Here is a 21,284-nt window from a genome sequence, read left to right on the forward strand (position 1 = left end):
CATACGTCAAATTTTAGGCTTAATTCATTTGGCCAAGCCTTTTTACCTGTAGGCCGTAATAAGTAAAAGTCTACCTGACTCACTGACAAAGGTTCGTCTGCACTTCGATCATCTGAAGACTTTGGAACTTCAAGTCTGTCGATGAAAGTCTGGAGCTCTTTCCTGAACGCCTTCATCTGCGCATTGATCCGGTAGAGAAGCTCATGCTCACGTATTCTGCTGCCATCGTCTTCCTCATCCATCAGTCCAAACAGGTCCCCATTAGCTACATAAATTCTTGCCTCTGTTATGATGGTGCTTGTGTCAGAAATTAAGCGATCTATTGTCTTGCCCAGTCGCTCAGCTTCACAGCGAATGTCCTTCATCTGCTGCCTATCAGTGAAGCTTTTCTGCCATCCAGATGGTGTTGGATAAAAAGACCTCGTGGGTGTCAGGCATCGGATGTTTCGTACCTCTTCAGAGTCACTTTCCCCACCAATGGGCCCTTCCCTTTTGCGGTGAGGGGGGCGGGAATCATCATCGCTCTCCTTTTTTCCTGCATCACTTTCTGCATCACTGTCTCTGGGGCTGCCACGGATGCCAAGATGAGAGGCTAAATCATAGCGCTGCATGTTGGACATGAGAACTCTGTTCTCATACTGGAGTTGCATGACTTTGCCACTCAGCTCATTGATCTGCATTCGTGCAGCTTTTAGCTCCTCCTGCAGTGCTTCTGTCTTGGCATTATCATGGTGCCTGGAGCTCTCATGGGCCCCAGACTTGTACTTGTATTTGTTCAACTCAGCGGTTATGCGCTTGTTTTGTTCTTCCACATCAGCTAAATTTCTCCTCAGCAATTCTGTTTCATCTTCTACTAGCTGCAAATGCTGTCGCAATTCTGACAGAGATTCACTCTGTTCTCCCAGGAGCGGATTAGAGGTCCCTGAGAAATCGTCTCCTCTTAAATCATCAAGCTCTGCTTTCAGTCCTCTATTTTCTACTTCTAGCTCCACTATTTTCCTCCCAAGAATGTTAGCTTCCTCTTCCACAAGTCTCAATCGAAGCTTAAGTTCAGCTTCTCTTGTGGTAGGTGGCCCACCTGCTTCACCTTTTGGCAAGGGACTGTCCAAATCCCCATAAAATGATCTGTATTTTTGCAGCTCATGTTCAAATCTGTCCTTCTCCTTATCAATCTTGGCCATTTTCTTCCTCATCAAAGCTGCTTCTTCTTTGACAAACTGTAGCTGGCATTTCAGGTCTTCATTGTCCTCCTTAGGAAAAAAAAAAAAGGAAAAAAAATATTTGAAGAAATTTGATGTAAAAGAGGAGACCTCCAGTGGATGGTCTTAAATTACAAGATCACCAATCACAGGTACATGGTTTTATAAACAAAGGATTTCCCATGATCATTGTTTTTCATTGATTTGGCAAAAGAAGGAGAAATAAATATTTAAATTTAAAAGAGGGAGAAAGCCTATTTTACTTGCAATGAAAATCTGCACAGTCTCCAGAAAATACAATTGGGGGCACCTTGTATTTTCGAGACTTGCAATGCTGCAACAGACTTTACACCACTCAAAAATCCTGAACTTTGTGTACAAAGAGTCTATAATCTTGTTCCAATGGTGGTCTGTTTACTTATTTTGCCTAAAGTATACAGAGCACATGTAAGCTGGTGGGTTCTGTTGCAGCACCAGTGGTTCATTTAGGTGGTCCCTGACACCATGCAAGATGACTGTAGGTATGGGGTAAAAGTTCGCCATTTGGCAGCATATATACATATAAAGAAAACACCAGAGAAAGCAAGCAGCTGAAGTGTTTATACATCATATACATCATTTCTAGAGTGTCCCTGAAGCCTAAACATGAGGATCCAGAGTACTGATATTTTAACATACCTCTGTTGGTGTCTGCTGTGACTTTTTTTCTGATTTTTGTAGGTCTTTGCTCCCTCTTCTTTTCAGTGATTGCTGCAACAACACAATGAGAGGCACTGAATATTTCACTGAAGATGTATATAATTTAGTCATTCTTTTTAAACAGTGAGACAAATGCAAACATAAAAGCAGTAATTTCTTTTAATCCTTGACACGATGCAAACCACACAGCCAAACCACATAATCAATGTCAGTGACATCCCACCAGCTGACCTGGGCATGTATCTACAAGCACATCTTTCTCTGTGTCCCACCCACAGGCTTCAAGCTTGCAGTGGACTACCATCACTCATCTCACAGGCATACACTGTAGACAAACTCTGTGCAGACAAACACATAGATCTGGTCACTGGGGTCGTTCTGTTCTCTGAATGTATTCAATAAATGTGACTTAAAGCTGCTCAGACTACAAAGTCTTACACAAAGTGAATTAGCTTGTGACCAGCACCACACAAACACATCTGTGTACCACCATATGAACATGTTCCTATGGTATCTTCACCTGTGCTATGTAGCCAAAGTGAACAGGAAAGAAATTCCTGCTTTTATAGCAGGATGCACTGGGTTCAAAACCTACTGGAAAAAAATCTCATAATTGCTAACAATAAAAAGTTCATTAGCAGGCAAGCGGTAGCAGTGGAAAACAACTGCAACCATCCCACTGTCAACACTCAATACAGATCATCAAGAAAACAGCAGGAGAGAGGAAAGTGCCTGAGAAAATATGTTAATACATAACATCCCACTTGCAGCTGTTCCCAGTTTTTATGCTCCCCAGGTAAAATGTAGGCCCTGCAGCAGGACAGGAATACAACTGTCACCAACTCCCTCCGAGATTATTCTCTGGTAAAAGGACCCTTTGTGCCACTGGGAATCGAGAAACATGCATTTCCCTGCGGCAGCCAGGGAGAAAGCAGCTGTGTCTAAAAGCCATCCAGTTCTATATGGTGGGAATTCAAATCTGTTCATAATCCTCAAGGAGCAGAGTACAATGGGCAAGTATGCTGTACATTACAATCCTTTGCTGTATTCGCCTGCTAGTACCAATTTTTCTCCTTCTTCTACAGATCACCTTCCTAATGAATGTTAAGCTCCATGGACTGCTCACTCCAAAGGAAAAGTCAATGCCATAGAAGTGACTCAAATGTAAATCTAAGCAACCTTAAGAGGTAGTTTCTTATAAGGCTTTTTGCTCAAAATCCCTATAGAGTTATGCAAGAATTAAAATAAGCTCAGATTTAGAAGAACTAAAATTCACAGATGGATTCACTAAGAATCAGAATCAAAATTTTTTAGTCTCTTGAAGGAATGCTCAGTGCTCTCAGCAGATAAGACAATAAAGCCAAAGATGATGCATAGGTATCTAGCTGAGATACTAATCACAGGATTCTAGAAGAATCTAGAAAAGACACAAGAATAGTTAAATTAATTCACCCCTTCCTTTAAAAATAAAGCTAACTACTTAGGGATTGAGTCTACAAATGATTCTTCTCCAGGGTCACCCAGTAGTTATCCTATTACAGAACTGATATGTGCATGTGGAAGGCTTTTTGTTGTTTTTCTTTCTGAATTGCATATCTATAAAGAGTTAAACTTTCAGAGATACATCTTCCTCCTGTTCATTGCCATTAGTTATACCACTATAAAAAGCCCCTTTCCAGAAGAGTTATCACTGCAAACTTTGGCTTGCACCAGATTCTTGCCAATGCCACCCACTGATAAAGTAACTAAGGGATAGTTAAGCTATATTTCTCCTTGATTACATAAATTCCTTCTTGCCAAGCTCAGCATCTCTCCACACATAATGAGGTTCTGAAATGCTGAACTACATCTTCTTGTGTACCCTACAACTTTTTGGAAGATATGAGATATATGAAAAAGTTTCAAAAGTTTCAGATGACCAAAAAAAAAAAATAATCCTAGAGGCCGAAAGTATTTTTATGGACTTGACATAAAACTAAAAACTTGTGTTTCTCCTTTCTCTCTTTTATGTTTTTTGTTTGTTTGTTTGTTTTGTTTTGTTTTGTTATTTTGTTATTTTTTTTTTATGTTAAAGTCCCTTTTGATATTGTCAGGATAGTTCCATTTTAACTACAACAATAGTTGTGGCTATTTAATGACTAGGCATGACTTTCTACTCTGCTCTACTTGAATTACAACAAACCATGCACAAAGCTTATAATATTCACCAATGAAATTATGGTGTGTATTAACATAATTTCATAGCAGAAAGCAATGAAGAACATACACAATTCAATGGGCCGGATGATTTGGGTAAGTAGGTTAGACCCAGCAGGAATTTATATAATCTCTTTTCTTGTGAAAAACACCAGGACACAATTTCTGTTCACCAGAGGTTAAGATCTCATTTACACACCGCAGCTGACAGATGGCATCTTCAAAATCACAGTGCCCCATAAACATCATGTTAGGACACTGAGGCAATACCCATACTGAATGAAGAATGCCACATATCAAGCAGTATATCCTGCTATAAATAATCAATATTGAGAGATTTATTCAGAGTTCAAAAGTTGTTTGTTCAAAAAGCTTTGTGTTTGATCCTCTTTTAATATAACTCTCCACTTGCTGAGCCTTTTCCTATGTCACAGTGTACCGCAAAGCATATTGTAATTACCCTTAGAGGTCACCTCTACTGTTTCTCAACTAAAGAAAAACAAAACAAAACAAAACAAAACAAAACAAAACTCAAATTTTAGAACTGGTTTTGAGAATTTGTTGCAAAGGGTAATTTCAGGGCTCAGAAAATTTTTCTTCCATTTTTTTAAAATTACATTCAGTTCAGTCTATTTAATGATGATGAATTTTAAAAAGAGAAAAATAAAAGTAACAAACACAAGACTGCCTTTGTACTATCTGATCAGTATGCTAGCCAGACAGCTTTATGGTTTTAATAACCTCGAACCAAGCTACCCATCTGCAGGAGAAACGAATAAACAAAAAATGCCTATCATACTGTGATATCTACAATGGGGAGTTTGCTAAACTGCTCAAATAGTATTGAAATATTTCAACAGTGCTAGGGATAATAAGAGCTGCAAGTAGGGCATATATGCCTGTATTGTACAAGCTCTGCTTACCTCTGGAGGAAGGAAGTACACCCAGGTTTGAGCTGACTATCCCAGCATTCGCTGTTGTGAGCACACATAAGGCTGCATCAGTGTCCTGGCAACGCTGAGGAATTGCCACAGCCTAGATAAGCCCACAGACAATGTCTGCATTATATGCACACCGGATCACATGCAATGGGCAATTCTGTTGTGATGTTCAGCAGCACCAGTTCTCCAGTGACCCCTCACTGGAGTTATTCCAATGTCTTGCTGGAGATGCTAAGCACTTCTCAAGACCAGATGGCAAAATCCTTCTCTTGCCAGCCTTAAGCTGCAATCCAAATGTGCAATCCTAACCACCTGCGATGCTGAGTGCTTCACGGATACAAAAAGACCTGAAATCTACTCTATAAAAATACAATGCAATGAAATAACAGCATCACACTCCAAGTAGCAAAGCTGTAAAATGAACTCAGTTATCACTGCCTGACTCTAGACTACAGTAAATCTCCCTGCAATTTATAAAGAAGCCCTGAATAAAACATACAAGATTTCAAGACACTTAGGTTGATTATTTCAAGCCTGATCCGAGGGTAAATGATCAATATATAAAAATATATATATAAATATATATATATTTATATATATATAATATATATATATAATATATAAAAAATCAATATATAAAAAATCAAAAATCAACCACAGGAGGAATTCCCAACACATAAAGGGTTATATGGGTGCACAGGGCTCCCCAACCAGCCCTTATCCCTCCTCACAGAGCAGGACAAGGCAAAGGATGTACAGCGTCTGAACCTCCACAGCTGCAACTGGCCTTTCTCATTCCCACACAGTTGCACTGTACACACTCACAGTTAGCTGCCTCCTAACTGCTGTGACAGATCAACAAAGCTTTCAAAAATCAGAGCAAACCTAACACCGTCTTTATAGTCATGAAGCAACATCTTTACAGCCTTTGATCTGCCTCATCTGGTGGGAGGTGTCCCTGCCCATGGCAGGGGGTTGGAACTGGATGGTCTTTAAGGTCCCTTCCAACCCAAATCATTATGTGATTCTATGAAAAGTCACTGAATATTGAACAACTTTGGGGCAGCACAAACTTGCCGCTGGTACTGAGTGACCGTGATCAGGGAAATGGAAATTTGCCCTAAGACTCTCACTGTACTTTCCCTTCAGGCAAGTATGGTCGGTTAGCTCATGGATCTGGATCAAAGCAGACACAAGACAGATTTTTCAGTTTACTGCCACTGAGTCTAATTCAACATATCAGATTATGTAGTAAAAAATAACTGGACACTCTCCATGCTGTCAAACTGAAAATACGCTGTCTCCTGAAAGCAATCTTTGTTTTTTAAAACGTCTCCTTTATTCTGCAACTCTATCAACCTTTTTCACATACGGACTCCTTAAAATGCCAGCCAATCTGTGGCTGTTTACCAGTAACAAACTCAAGACACTGGCTTTGTCTGTCATTGGTACCAGTATGTAGAATCACACACACCCTCTACTCCTTCCACACTGTTTCAAGGGCAGCAGCCCCAAGTATTTCAGTATTACTTGCCTGCAAAATTAAGGCAAGAAAGAAAATGCAGAGGATATGGGAAATGCAAAGAAGCACAGCACCCAACTCCATGAACCAAACACCGAGCTGTGGTTCTAAGCATACCCCTAATAGCTCTAAAAATGTTCTCTTCATATTAAAACTGGTGTATTTGAAAACACTGCTGAAGAACAATATGAAATGAGATCAATGAGAGAAAAATATATATTATGTAGTTTTTTGAATATCTTCGTATTTTAGAAGAGAACAGCTATTCTGCAATGTTTGAATTATTTCATTTTCATTTATGAATTACTTCAGTTATCATTTTCAGATCATTTGCCATTATTCGTTTGTAAATTAAAAGAAAAAAGAAAAAATATAAAGAGGGAAAAAGACACACGCTTGAATTTTACCTAGAGAAATCCTTTACATTTTGTATGAAAAACACATTACTACAGTAAATAATCATAGAATAATAGAATGGTTTGGATTGGAAGCGACCTTAAAGACCATCTAATTACAACCCTGCTGCCATGGGCAGGGATACCTCCCACCAGACCAGGTTGCCCAAAGCCCCATCCAGCCTGGCCTTGAACACCTCTAGGGATGGGGCATCCACAGCTTCTCTGGGCAACCTGTGCCAGGGCCTCACCACACTCATAATAAAGAACTTCTTCCTATAATGTAATTATATTATAATACAATTATACTAAAACTTCTTCCTATAATAATGATAACTCTGTGATGCAACCAGATAAAAACATTCTTTGCAATGAATAAAACAAAGCAGCACATTTGCTTCCATGACACCTGCTTCCTCTGTTTTCCTATTTGAAAAAAATCCTGAGCAGTAGAAGATGAAAGCTGCCTTTTCAAAGCTCTCCATATGACCAGGTCAAATAGCCAACTGATTCTGATACTTCATTTTTCTGTGATCGTACACTCCCTCATCTACCAGTATATCTGAAAAGAGTGAAAGAAAATTCCTGAAGAGGAAGATGCCTCCTGCCATTTGAACCTTTTAAATGATGAATGAGCTAGACATGCTTAGTTCCCCAGCACTATCCAACTAGGCTTCATTATGGATGCAGAAATCAGCGTCAGCTAACACTCAGCTCCCTAATCCTGAAATGCAAGAGTAAATCTCAGAACATGAATCCTCTGAAGTGAAAACGCTGAAATAAGGTATTCTGTTGCAGAGTGATGCTAGTTAAATCTGTTTACTAGTGCTTGTCTAAATTGCTGTTTATTTGTCAGCTTCATTATTTATGTTTTCTGAGAGAAAAGAGTCAGTCTTTTTGTCAGGGTTTGCACAGTGCCCAGTACAATGCACCCCAGCTGTTATCTGGGACTGCCAGTATGACAGACAGTATACCAACACAGCTCAAAAAAAACCACCATACAACAACAGCAATAATCATAAATCACAGACATGGACGTGGAAGTTATCAGTAAAATACATCTCAGATTTTACCAAATCAAAATAAAGTTTTACATACACTGCTCAGTAGAGATGTATACAGAAGCTAGCTCTGCAAAGCTGGGGGCTGACCACAGGTGTACAGTGGTTTCAAGTTCATTTTATACTGAAGAGCATGCACAGTCAGCTCTTAAAGTCACTCAGCTGGATTCACAAGGAATGGTGGCATCAACAACATGCACATGTATACGAACTCATTTAGGTTTCCAGGCACACAACAGAGAAAGGAGCTTTGCAGCTCTCCCTACAAGTCTGTGCACCAGAGACAGCACTTCTGGTCACAGGAACAACTCACAAAAAAAAAAAAAAAAAAAAATTTACAGTAGAGAGGATGCAAAAATTTGAGATGGATTCAGTTAGGAAAAATTCTGAAATCTACACTTGGTCTAGAGGTCTTCACAGTGAGAAGGAGATTTTCTGTTAACAGAGGAAAGAAATCCATTTCTCACATGTCAGCAATCACCACTCTATCTTCTCACTAGAAAGAGGGGTCTTCTTTTTCTCTTCATCTCTTTTTTGTCTTTATTTCCTTGGGGAAATTTTATAGTACATTCTGCAAATTGGCTGAGAAATATTTTCTATATATAATATGACATGAGGGGAAGTTTTAAAGGTGTTTAGGAATTTAGATGATTGAAAACTGAGGACCGGACTGCAGTGCTCTGAAGTTATGCCAGTGTATCACTGCCACAAATTAAATCTATGTTTTGTTGAGCAACTCATGTCAAGAACACACATCACAAAAATGAACCAAGGAGTCTAGAGTTTAAAATGGAGGGAAGACTTTTTTGCAGTTTGGACATCCTCTCACCCACTTTTCTCACTCTATCTCGTATCTTATGCTCTCTGTCTGGTATATTACACTCACAAGCCTGCACCCAGTGCTTTTCCCAGTATTTCTACCAGACAAAGATGGAGATGAGAGAAATAGATTACTGCAGCATTGGCTAGAGCAGGGGACCAGTGACTTGCTTAGATTTTTAAAGATGCTCATTCCCAGAAAGGGAAGGGGCTGTAGATCATAGGCTGACGTAAAATCTGCATGTAGATGTGCTGTAAGATTCTTATTTAAAGGTTCCCTTTGCCAGGAATGAGGAAATTTCATTCTAAAATGAAGTCTTCAGCTCATTATAAATATTTGATCACTGGGATGCATTTTTAACTAGCCGTCATGAGCAAACATCCACTCTTCTGCATTTATCATAAATGTCACTGAGCCAGCAAATCACCTGCAAATTAACACCACAGCAGTCCTAATAGGGTCTCACAGGAATCAATTCTTGGTCCTACGCTAATTAACATTTTTCACTCCTGCCTGGGAAAAACATAAAATAATTGTGGATTTAAACTGCAGATGAAGGTTGGAAAAATGTTAAAAAGGAGAGTCACTCATACTACCTAGGTGCAATGAAATAACTTATGTTTAAACATGACTAAGTGTGATAATACACATGTGAAAACAGAATGAAAGCTATGCTAAGACAATAGGAAAACAGCCTAGACAATACAGAAGGAACCTGAAAAGCTACATCTCTGAAAAAGACTACAGGGTCAAAGAGGATAATCAGCTGAAGTGATGTTCAAGTGTACTTTTGTGACTGTATAAAGCTTATAAATCAAGGTTTTTGTAGCAGGGGGGCTGAGAGAGAGCCTAGCAGTTGCCCCATGTCAGATCAGAGCCAGCTCCAGACGGATCCAAAAGAGACCTGCTGCTGGCCAGAGCTGAGCCAGGGAGTGTCACTGGGTGGGCCTCTGGGAGAGCAGATTTAAGGAAGGGGAAAAAATAAAAATAAAAATTATAATAAAAAGGCTGTGCAACAGCAGCTGGGAGAAAGCAGTGAGAAAAATGTGAGAGAAGCAGCCCTGCAGAGCCCAAGGTGAGTGCAGCAGGAGGGCAGGAGGTGCTCCAGGCACCCCACCAACAGTTCCCCTGTGGCCTGTGGAGGAGCCCCTGGTGGAGCAGGCTGTCCCCCTGCAACCCATGGGTCCCATGTGGAGCAGATCTCCATGCTGCAGCCTGTAGAGAGGAGCCCCCGCAGGAGCAGGGGGTTTGGGGGGAGCTGCCACCCACCCATGGGGGACCCGTGCTGGAGCAGTTTGCTCCTGGGGGATGGACCCCATGGTATGGAGCCGTGTGGGAGCAGTGCTTGAAGAGCTGCTGCCTGTGAGCAGCCCCTGCAGGCTCAGTTCAGGAAGGACGGCATCCATGGGAGGGACCCCATGGAGAGCAGGGGCAGAGAGGGACCACGAAGGAGCAGCAGAGATGAAGCGTTAGGGACTGACCACAGCCCCCATTCCCTGTTCCCTGGGCTGCTTGGGGCAAGAGGAGGTGGAAGAGGGTGGATGGGGGGAGGTGTTTTTATTTCTCACTGCTCTAGTTTGTTATCAACAGGCAATAAATTACATTAATTCCATTATGCTGAGTTTTATTTTGCCTGTGACAGTAACTGGTGAGTGATCTCCCTGTCCCTATCTCAACCCATGAGCCTTTTTCATCATGTTTTCTCCTCCTGTTCTTTTGAGGGAGTGTGAGAGGGCAGTGAAACCACCATGGTGACCAAATGGCTTAATTAGTCCTAGGAAGTAGATGTCAAAACTGAGGTTCCCTGTGAAGTCTCTAGAGACGGATGTTCCTTTCCACAGTTGTGCCACCCTCAGACCAGTGCAATGAACCACTTTCAAGCAGTGCCCATCTTTCTTCTTCGATGGAGGCCAAATTCCTATCTTAGGTTAACAGCTTTATTTTTAGATGCCTAAATGATATCAACCCTAAGCATGCAGATTAAAATGAACAAACACAGCATTGATGCTAGACTCATCATTCTCATGCTGGAATGTAGCACAGTAGCAGGCTGGTAACTGGCCTTCAGCTAGTTCAGATGAGAAGAGAGGTGCAAAATTTTACCCATTATTAGAACAGTTCAGGAAGAGTTGTGGTAGGCTGTTTGTAGCTGTCAATGTTCACAGAAGACCAGCAACTTTTTCTGAAAAGTAGGTATTGTTTAAATAAAATGTCTTGAGACATTCTGTGACCCATGGTATTCAAGAGGCCAGACTGGCTGATCATATTACACAGTTCTGGCCTCAACTTCAACTGTATGAAACTCTACCAAAGTCTGGGAACTCAGCAACACTACTTGGAGAAGCACGCCACAAGGAAAATGAACCTTATGAGTGTATTTGTGTCTGTGTATCATCAAGGCAACATTCCAGTTCAAAACTCTTTCAGGGGCACTGTTACTGGTGCTTCTAATTAGTCACTTAATCAAAGCTCTAAACTGCAAGCATCTGTAAAAATTGAAATAATTCAGCCAAGCCTGTAATATAAAACACTCCTGGTAATTAGGCCACTTTGATGTCATCATCAGTCATGCTTTACAGGGACATAGAAGCCTCTCATTATACACAACACTGATGGAAACAGATGCATGGCAAATATACTGTAAGTGCAAGTATTCATCTGTGACCTAAGCAAAGAGCTTGGTTATTATCCTAACCTGAACTCACGGCTGAGACAGTCAAATTCAATTAACACAATCATACAACTAGGATCAGACAAAGCAAAACAGAATTGATATCCACTCACTCTACACAGCTCAATGTGCTATTGTTAATGTGAGCAATAGGAAGAAAAAATATATAATATGCCAAAACATCTCAGCAGAAACAAACACTTCAAAAAAATTACCTGCACCTATCAAAGCTTAATCCACTGCCCTTTACTTCAGATTAATAAATGCAATGTTTGCAAATCATAACTGTGGAGCATTATCAAGACCTGGATCTTAAAATGCCAGAGGGTTGCATTTCTTGATCTTACAAACACTGCAGTAAGAATAAACCTCCAGGTTGCAGTGAACAAATATCATAAGCTTGGTGTTCTTGTTCCTGTCTAGTACACTTCAGAAGGGCAGTGTGGCAGATCACAGCGCCCAGCACACCCTATACCTGGATGCTCTTCCTGTTAAGTGACTCGCCTCTATACACCACAAACCATTGTTATAAACATATGCAAATGTAAGAGCCTAATAGAAGATGGCTCAAAACATGCCGTTCTGCTCTTCTAACTGTAGTACATTTACAGGACTGTTAAGAGACAGAGCACAACTAGCACACTGGTAATCAATGAAGAATCACATTGCACAATCACAGTCTTTACTGTTGTACAGCCCAGCCACAGCAGCTATTCATTGGGCAGTATTCCCCACTGCTGGTACTTTCTTTGTTATACTTCATTTGTCATACATCACTCCCCTTAATGCATGTGAGGTATCTGTCTGATGGAAGGTTTAATACTCTGCACACACACACAGTGCTATATTGCACAGAACAAACTAGTTGCTCTGTGGGCACATCAGAGCAGCAGGGAAAATGCCCTTGATGTACCTGCATCTGATCTCCTGTTCACTGGCTGTGTTCTGCCTGAGAAGACAATTTTACAGACTCCCAAGTCTCCCTGTTTAACAGAAATAACCTGGAAACCATTTCCTCTCCTCTCTTCCAGAACTGACCTTTTCTACCCCTGTACGCTCTGCTGCAAAATGAGATGTTAGATTATGCTTTTTATTGCCAATTACAGACAACAGAAGTGAGAAAAAAAAATCAAAGAATCACGAAATAGTTAAGGTTGAAATCAACTTCTGGAGATCTAAACTAATCCCTGTGCTCAGAGCAGAGTCAAATAAAGCAGGCGTCCCAATGCCATGTCCTGTGGGGTCTTGCGTATCTTGAAGGATGAAGACTCCTTCCTCTACAACCAACGTGTTCTAGTGTTTGATCACCTTCACAGCAAAAATGTTTTCTTATGCTTAAACAGAATTGGCAGCACTGCAATTTGTGCCTATTGCCTGTCACTGGGCACCAAAGAAATGAATCTGACTCCACTTTTTTCCTACCCTCCCATTAGGTATTTATATATATTGATATGATTCATATGCATGCACACACCCCATTATTCTTCTCCATCCAGGGCCCTCATGGCACCCAAAGGTCTGCCTTAGTGGCTCTGACCACCTTCACTCATGCACTCTGCCCATGGGCCCCATTTCAGTTCAGCACAAGGGCTTCAGTCCCTTCTTGAGCAGTGTCAGAGGGTCACTGGCTTCCAGCTCACCACAGTTGTGCTCAGCCATGGATTCTATTGATCCAGTCCCCTGGGGTACTGCTAGAGGCCTGAGCATGTTAATAACCTTGATTACCCTGATGAGCTTCACATGGGGCTTCCATCCACACCACATGGGTCCAGGAGCTCCACCTAAACCTGTGCCTCACAACCCTGCCTGAGCTATGTGATAGCTGTACTCATCTGCAGCTTTGTCACTCTGCTCAGTTGCAGACCCTGTCGATCTTAACCTTGACCTGTGGCCTGAATTTCTAGGTTGACCTTGCTCTTTCTTCATCACTGGACCTGATGCCGACGTGTGGATTGACTTCCCCAACTAATTTCAGACTTTCCTTGTCACCACAAACTTGACAGATGATCTGGCCTCAGCTGATGACAGCTGCTTTCCTCAGGCCTGTTCTTCTCTCCATGCTCAGGCACTGTTGAAGTGGTCACTGGGTGGTGGGGCTCCTGCCCTGCCAGCTGTGTTATTGCATTTGTTTCCTGGCTCCCAGTCATTGAGAGCAGTTGGCCCGTGCTGTTAGAGGTATGCCGCTATACACCAGCTTCCAGATGGACTTTGAGCTGCTGATTACAATTGTTTGAGCCTAGCAGTTCATCAGCCAGTTTGCAATCAACCTCACTGTCCAGTTATCTAGCTCATGCTTCCTCAGCTTGTCTAGAACATTATGAAAGACTGTTGAAAGCCTTACTGAATTTCAGATAAGCAACATTCAGTGCTCTACCCTCATCCACTGAGCCAGTCATCTCTTCATAGATAGCTATCAGTTTTGTCAAGCATGATTCCCTCTTTGTAAATCCATGCTGACTATTCCCAGTCACCTTCTTGCATTTAGTATGTCTGGAAATAGCTTCCAGAATTATTTCTCCATTGCCTTCCCAGGGATCCAGGTGAGGCTGGCCAGCCTGTATTTCCCCACATTCTCCTTCTTGTCCTTCTAGAAGACAGAAGTGACATTTGAACCATCACAGAACCACCATTTTGAAAAAGTAATGAGCAACATATTGAATAGTAAATTCTGCAATATCTGTGAGAGTTTTGCTGCATATGGCTCTTTTGTCCATTTTCCCATTTGAGGGCTTGCCAGTCTCCTTCACCTGTTTTTACACTGGAAACTGCACTGATATTACTCCCTGAGGGCCCATGACATGCTTCACAACAGCCATCTGTATTATGACATGACAAGGTTCTTATTCCTCACGCTGGCAGCTGAGTTCAGCCAAAACACAGAGCAGTGCTTACCTCCACAGTGCTACTTTCTGCTTACTTTCCTAAGGCAGGGAGAAATGACTTGCCATTGGCACCAAAGAACGTAACACGGAAAATTGTTTAATGTGGGGTGGCTGAGGAACTCAATTTAAGACCATGAGGAAAAAAAGCCCTGAAGACAGCAGTGAGTACATGTGTTGAACAAAAACAGAGCCATTGTAATATTCCCTTCAGTCTGAAGCAACCTCAGCTTTGACCTTTATTAACACAGTGCAAATGCTCTGTTTTACCAGGTGTTTCTTGAAGGGACTAGTGCACTTAAGCAGTGGACTGAACACAGTGGTATAAAAGGCAGAAATTATTTATTACTGTTATTCATCAAAGCTTTGGTGAGACTTCCAGTAAGACTATGATACTTGGTGTATATTGATTCTGTACTACAACATGCCTCTAGACCTCTGGTTTGGCACTCAAAAATGTCTCTGTTCTGCCTCCATTCCAGCTGATAGAAAGTACTTTTGCAAAGTCATCTGGATTTCCTCCTAATCTAGAGAATCCTGGTCTACCTCTATAGTCCCCTTCATGCTTCTGTAGCATTATAAAGAGTTTGAATTTGGCCTCTCTATTACCCAATTTCTTTCCTTAATAAACTGAGCAAATCACACATAGTGTCTTACAATTAAAAATAAATAAATAAATCCAGACACCTGCCAAAAAGACAACAGATAAAAATAAAATTGCAGTTGGAATTTAAAAAGCATAATAACCTTTTTTAAAAATAAGCAATTAACAACAAAAGAACCAGCATGAATTATGTACTGTCTGTGCACACAACTATGGATACAACTGTGGAAGGTAGTATGACGGTTGTTGACATGCCAGCTAGAGCAGGGAGCTCATTTTTACACTTGGACTTTAAGTTATTGAGCATCTTTCATTCGAGCAGTCAAGTTGCTACCTTTATGTTTAAATTATATATTTGGACATTTAATTGTCCACCTAAGTTAAAAAAAAAAAAAGAAACTGGGAAATGCAAAACTAAAAACTTGTCATTTGTAATTGAGGACCATTGCAAAGTCCCATAAAACTTTATGTCTTTTCCTAGAAAATAAGTAAACTTCTCAAGCTTACAAGCAGCACAGTGTCAGCATGAGATTACAAAATGACTGAAGGTAAACCAAGGAATACTGGATTTCCCAAACCTTCCTTCATTTGTTAACATAGTATGGTACTTTGAGGACCTTTCTGAAGTCATTAGCAACATTGCCTACTGAGGTAGAGATAAAAAAGCCCTTTCCTCCCCTTCAGATCTCAAGAAAGTCATGCCCTAAGGTCTGTAAGTAACAGAGATGTATCTTTTCCAGCCTTCACCTTTGTGAGTTCACGCTCACAAACCATTTTCTCTCATAACCAGTTACCCAAGCCACAGTCACCACACATTTATTACCTATTTTATTTTATTTTATTTTATTTTATTTTATTTTATTTTATTTTATTTTATTAGAGCTTAATAAAGAGGGACACTGATTTTACCTGTAACATCAATAATAACATTTTTGACTGTAGAACTTGCAAATCTAAGGCTGCTCATATCCATCACAGAGAAAAAAGGCAAATGAAGTAATATCCTGCCAAAAGGATGGAACTCCTTTGCCTCCATGAAGGCAGAGCAATAGTAACATGTTTACAGATTCAAAAATGTTGCTCAAACTTAACTTCATTTTGTGATGGCTAAATTCTTTTCTGTTTTATACATATGCTATATATATTCTTTTTGACTACAGATGCCACTTTTATTAATGCTTTCCCATTAGCAAGCAAATCACCCACTCCTTTTGCATGTCCTTGCAAGCTTTATGCTGATTTAATAAGAATCCACAAAGCAGCACATTAGCTTCAATGACTCTCCAAAAAAAAACCCTTCTAGGCATCTTTCCTCACAAAACCTCTTCACAATGAGTTATCTTTCCAGCTTTACTCTTTTGAAATCTTCCACTATTTATTATATATGTTTTGAAGTTTATTATTATTGACAATCAGGCTGCTTATTTTCAGTTCTGATAAGCACACATCTCATGAATTGCTGATGGCTAGCACATAATTAAAATGTAATTTTATGAGGTCTGAGTGTAAACTGCTTTGCAAATATACTTTTTTTTTTCTTTTCCCCTTATGGCATGACATTTTTAGAGAATTATTAATACAGATTTTGTAACAGAAATTAATGTATTTCTTCATTATTATTCTTTTCACATGCTCAGAAAACTAAACTGCAGTAAACTCTGCTTATACTGCTCACTGTGAAATCAGTGGAACTGATCACAGTGTGCTCTGAGCAAAGAAGTCAGAATCACACCCTCACAGATTATGAATAGTATTCCCTGCTGAGTACAGTTTGTAAAGGAACAAATATTTAGGCAGGATACCAAATGTAATAGAAGCAAATCATAAGCAAGTCTGACTAAAGTAAACGGGGATTCTGCATCTGCAGGGATGTGACACTTAAGAGAATAACTGAGCCAGGTTTGGAGACAGGATTTTGTTTGCTTTTTCATGCATAAACCAAGGCAGAGATTTGTTTCTAATATTTTTTTTTTTTTTTTTTTTTTTTTTTTAAAGAAATCTCATAATCATGCTGCTGTTCACCAAAGCAACTTGAATTTTCATGAGGCAACAAACAGATTCCAGATCACTAAAGCACTCTGCTTAAAGGGACCTCTAGTAGCAGTGCTGCCGAGACCTGACATTTGGGTCCTCCAAAAAACCCAGGGAGGAACTGGGCTTGTGCAAGACTTATTAAATCCTACCCTGCTGCCATCTGGTGCCAGGAGCAAGTAAATTACTCTTTGAAGAATACTGGTTTACTACAGTGATCCTATGCAGCTGATCAGCTCCATCAGCAGGTGTAATAACATCTCATCTCATCTCTCTCTCTCTACCTTGTCCCTGCTCCCTCCATTGTAGCTGTTTGAAAAGACATCAAAGTTGAAATGGAAGCATGGGGGTGCAATTAGGAGGTTACTGGAGGGCAACATGATACTCAAACATTCCCTGTCAAAGCAGCACAACCAGGTTACTATCTCCTGTGACTTGTACACATGCAGCATGGGAAAGAAACACAAGCTAGAAATCCACACCCAGTTACAGAGCTATGACCTTGCTCAGATAACATGGGAGACAGGACAGGATAGCTCACATGCCTGGAGTGCTGCCATAGATTGACATGATCTTGAATGCTGAGGGAAAAGGGTTCTACTTTATGCAAAGTTCAAATGCATTGCACTGTTATGGGTGATGGGCTAGCTACAAGCTATGGGTAAGGATCAAAGGACAGAGAAGCATGGGTAACATCTTTTTGGGTATCTCCTACAGACCATCTGATGAATAAGATGAAATAGATGAAAGCTTTTTTACAAAACTAGAAGACGTGATTTCTGCAATGTGTTGAAGACATTAACACCGGTAGTATTTTAGAACACTTCAGCAAAGTGATACTCTCTCCAAGAACAGAATATCCTGGTTTGCTTGTATTAAGTTATTCTAGCAACTGTTCTTTTGAGGGGTTCCTGTATGCCTCTGTTCTGGAATGTTTTTGTGTCAATATATAATATACACTTTGTGCTTTTGCAATTCATCCAATCATGACTGACCCAATAGTATCCCTTCTAAAATCTTCCATTCCCATAGATCACCAGGTAATTATTTCTTGGAGTTTACCAGTTTAAACTGCAGAAAAATCTGTATTTATAAACTATCACATACTCTCCCTCCCTAGCTGTTAATCTGTACGTTTACTCAAGCTGACAGATTATGTTCCAACTCCAGAAGACAATGCCTAATTACTCCTGCTACTATTGCTCCATATTGGTCTAAGAAAGGCTGAAGTCAGGCATTACAACCAGAAACATTTTCTCTTGTGCTCATAGTTGCTGATATAATTGATACAGTTGTGTTTCACAATAGAGTGAATGATCTTCCACTGCCCTCAATCCAGATGCAAAAGTGAAGAGTTAAGAGAAATCCGTGGTTGTTGTTAGATGACAGAAGAAGAGACTTAGAGAGAAAAAAAATGAGAGATTTTTATCAAGGAGACATAGTGGCTGATATTAGTGATCAAAGGTACTGGGACGAGAATATCCCTTACTAGTTCTATTCACAGCTCTCCAGTTTTGTTTTTTGTAGTGGTGGGTTGTTGTTTTTTTGTTTGGTTGGTTTTGTTTTTCCCTTTTTTCTTTCATTGACAGTAGCTTTTGTTGTGAAATCTCCAGCTACTGTCCTGATTTCTGCTCAGCCTGAGCACTCAGTGATATATGGAGATCTAATCTGTGCCCACAGGTTACATAAACAGGGCAGAACAAATGTTGCAAGAGTAAGCAGAAAGATATAACTACTTTCCTGTGGTCCCACAGCCAGTTTGTATCAAAATCAGGAACAGAATTCAAATTCCTCCTTGCAAGCCCTGTACCCAGCTCCCTAGATCACGCTGCTGTCTTCCATCTTCATGCAACATACGAAACAGACTGATAAGACAGGCACCACTCCAGGAAAACACAGATCCATGCAGAGAGATGCAAACTCCTCTGCCTGCATTCTGAATTGACTGGGCACAAGATGTCTCTGGTTCATGCCACGTAGCAATGGTTATTGCAAGCTCGCTACCTGAGCTAATAACCAGAGCTCAGAAGAAGAAATTGTCAGCTTGATGACATTACTGTAACGTGGCTGTAAGAACTGAGCTATCTTGCATCTGCCCAGCTTGGAGCATCTATTTCTATCCATAATAATCTATTTCTATCCATAAAGACATATGTCTCTGAAAAAAACACTGTGCCTTCTGCAATTACATATCTGCATTGCAATGAGGATTTATGAAGCCCAGGGTCCAGTACATCTGTCATACTCTCCCCCTACTTTATTTCTCTCATGACAAACCTTCTAAAACATGGCTAACTGGGCATTTCCTATATAGCTATAGCAAAGGAATGAATTCTTATTTTGTGTTCATATTTCACCATTAAAAGGTCTGTAAGTGTTAATTAGGCTTCAACAAATGCTTACCATACTTTGAATTATTAAGCTTCTGTCAGTAGAGTATCGTTGCCAATTTGAATACTACTTACTTTTCTTACTGCATATCTAAAATGAGTGTAAGAACTAAAAACAAATTAATGAATATGCTAAGGAATGCAAGCCATTAGCTTTTTTTTTTTTTTTTTTTTTTTTTTTTAACATTTAAAAATTGCGTCTAGCTACAGTTGCTTTCTCTTTATTTCAGGAAACATTTTATGTCTCTAGTTTGTTCTTAGCTTCAAAATAAATAAATAAATAAAAAGCATTAGAATTATTAATATCAAACAACAAAGAGGAAATCAACAGCGGTTCCCAGAAATAAATTATGAAAATTGACAACCTAGATTAAAAATCTTGTGTTTCCATGTGGATGCATGCAGGAATAACACTGCAAAATGAAATACCTGCAGGCTGGGGTCTGCAAGTAAGAGTAACTGATAGAAAACATATGCCTTACTGGAGCACCTTCCAAACCTTGGATGCTTGCAAGCTTCTGCTGCAGTCATCAACTTCTGTTTGTCATGATATATATATATTATATGCATATATATATATATATTTCCAAAAGCTCCAAACCAGGAAAGGAAATTGCAACTATTTCCTATCTCTCTGTAAAAATACATTCACAAGTCTATATTCACCCCAAAATGTTCAGTGGAGAACTCTGGATCTGTCTCTACACCCTAGCTTTGTCTACACAAACACATCTGCTAGCATTTATATTATAGACATGTTTGTGGTCAAGTCTTGTGTATTAAAACAATATAGAATCTACACAGGAAACTTTGACTCTGGTCACACTCTGGAGACCAACTGACAAAAAATGCTGTTTCTGCCTCCAACATTTTCTATTAAGTCTTTTAACCTTTCTTTGCTACCTCACACCATTCATCATAAAAGGAGAACAAATTTCCCATGGCAGTTATAAATAAATAGATTTTGAGAAGACTGGGAAGCTTTATCAGCTGGTGCACAAAATTAAGTCTGTGTTTCTGCAGTACGCTAGGTAACATAAAAGTATAGAAATCAGATATATATACTCTGAGCACTGCTACTATGCTGTAAAATCAAAAAGCTTCATTGACTTTAGAGTTACTTCTGTCATTAATTCAAAGCACAGTAAAGTGAAGAACACAATCCAGACAAAAGGCCTTGACTCTGCATTCCTATTTATGCTGATTAGAACTTACTTGACAAGATTTCATTGGTTATAATAGGTGTACCGAAATAAGAGTGGGTTGTAATACTGTGAAACCACAGGAAGTAACTCACATGCAAACAGATTAATGTTGTAACTATCTGACAGTGACATACAAAAGCTCCAATTGCTGAAGAATAAGAAAAAGCTTTTGTCACAGAAAAAAATCTAATTCACTTTGGACTACTATGGGTTGTCCTCACGGTTGTTTCATGTTAATATTTTCATAGCTTTTTCACAGATTCTAAATTTCAAATTGTTAAGCATTAGTGTTCTTCATCTGCCTTCTTCCATTGGTTCCCAAAGACATGGCATGTTTGTAAAGTGCATAATAATTTGCCTTTGCTTCAAACTTGCTTTTCTCTGACTTGCATCTCCTCAACCGTTCTCCAGTATCTCCCATCCTGTGCTGGAAGTCTTAGCCCGACAAGTAGCCTCCTCTGCTCACTGAAACTCAGCAGTCTGTGTGAAATATATAAATGAAAACTCCTGCATAATTCTGATGACACACATAATAACTGGGCATGGCAGCTCTCCCAAGCTCAGTATAAGGATGTATTTCTGACTCTTCATCAGCTCCATCTCTACTCTGGTGTAGAGTCTTAATGCATTTCTCAGCTCTGGCTCAGTGCCCCCATTCTGTGCCAAAGGAA

General features: G+C 40.0%; 1 protein-coding gene across 1 annotated transcript in view; it reads right to left on the reverse strand.

Moving 5' to 3' along the window:
* The window catches only part of SOGA3 (SOGA family member 3), a 44,627-nt gene that overhangs the window by 14,294 nt on the left and 9,049 nt on the right, over positions 1-21,284 (reverse strand). The window contains exons 6-7 of the mRNA XM_032184475.1: positions 1,878-1,949; positions 84-1,250 (exon numbers count right to left, since the gene is read on the reverse strand). Coding sequence (XP_032040366.1) covers positions 84-1,250; positions 1,878-1,949 — 1,239 coding nt within the window. The remainder of the gene's footprint in view (positions 1-83; positions 1,251-1,877; positions 1,950-21,284) is intronic.

The sequence above is a fragment of the Aythya fuligula genome, chromosome 3, assembly GCF_009819795.1.
Source record: "Aythya fuligula isolate bAytFul2 chromosome 3, bAytFul2.pri, whole genome shotgun sequence".
NCBI classification, from domain to species: domain Eukaryota; kingdom Metazoa; phylum Chordata; class Aves; order Anseriformes; family Anatidae; genus Aythya; species Aythya fuligula.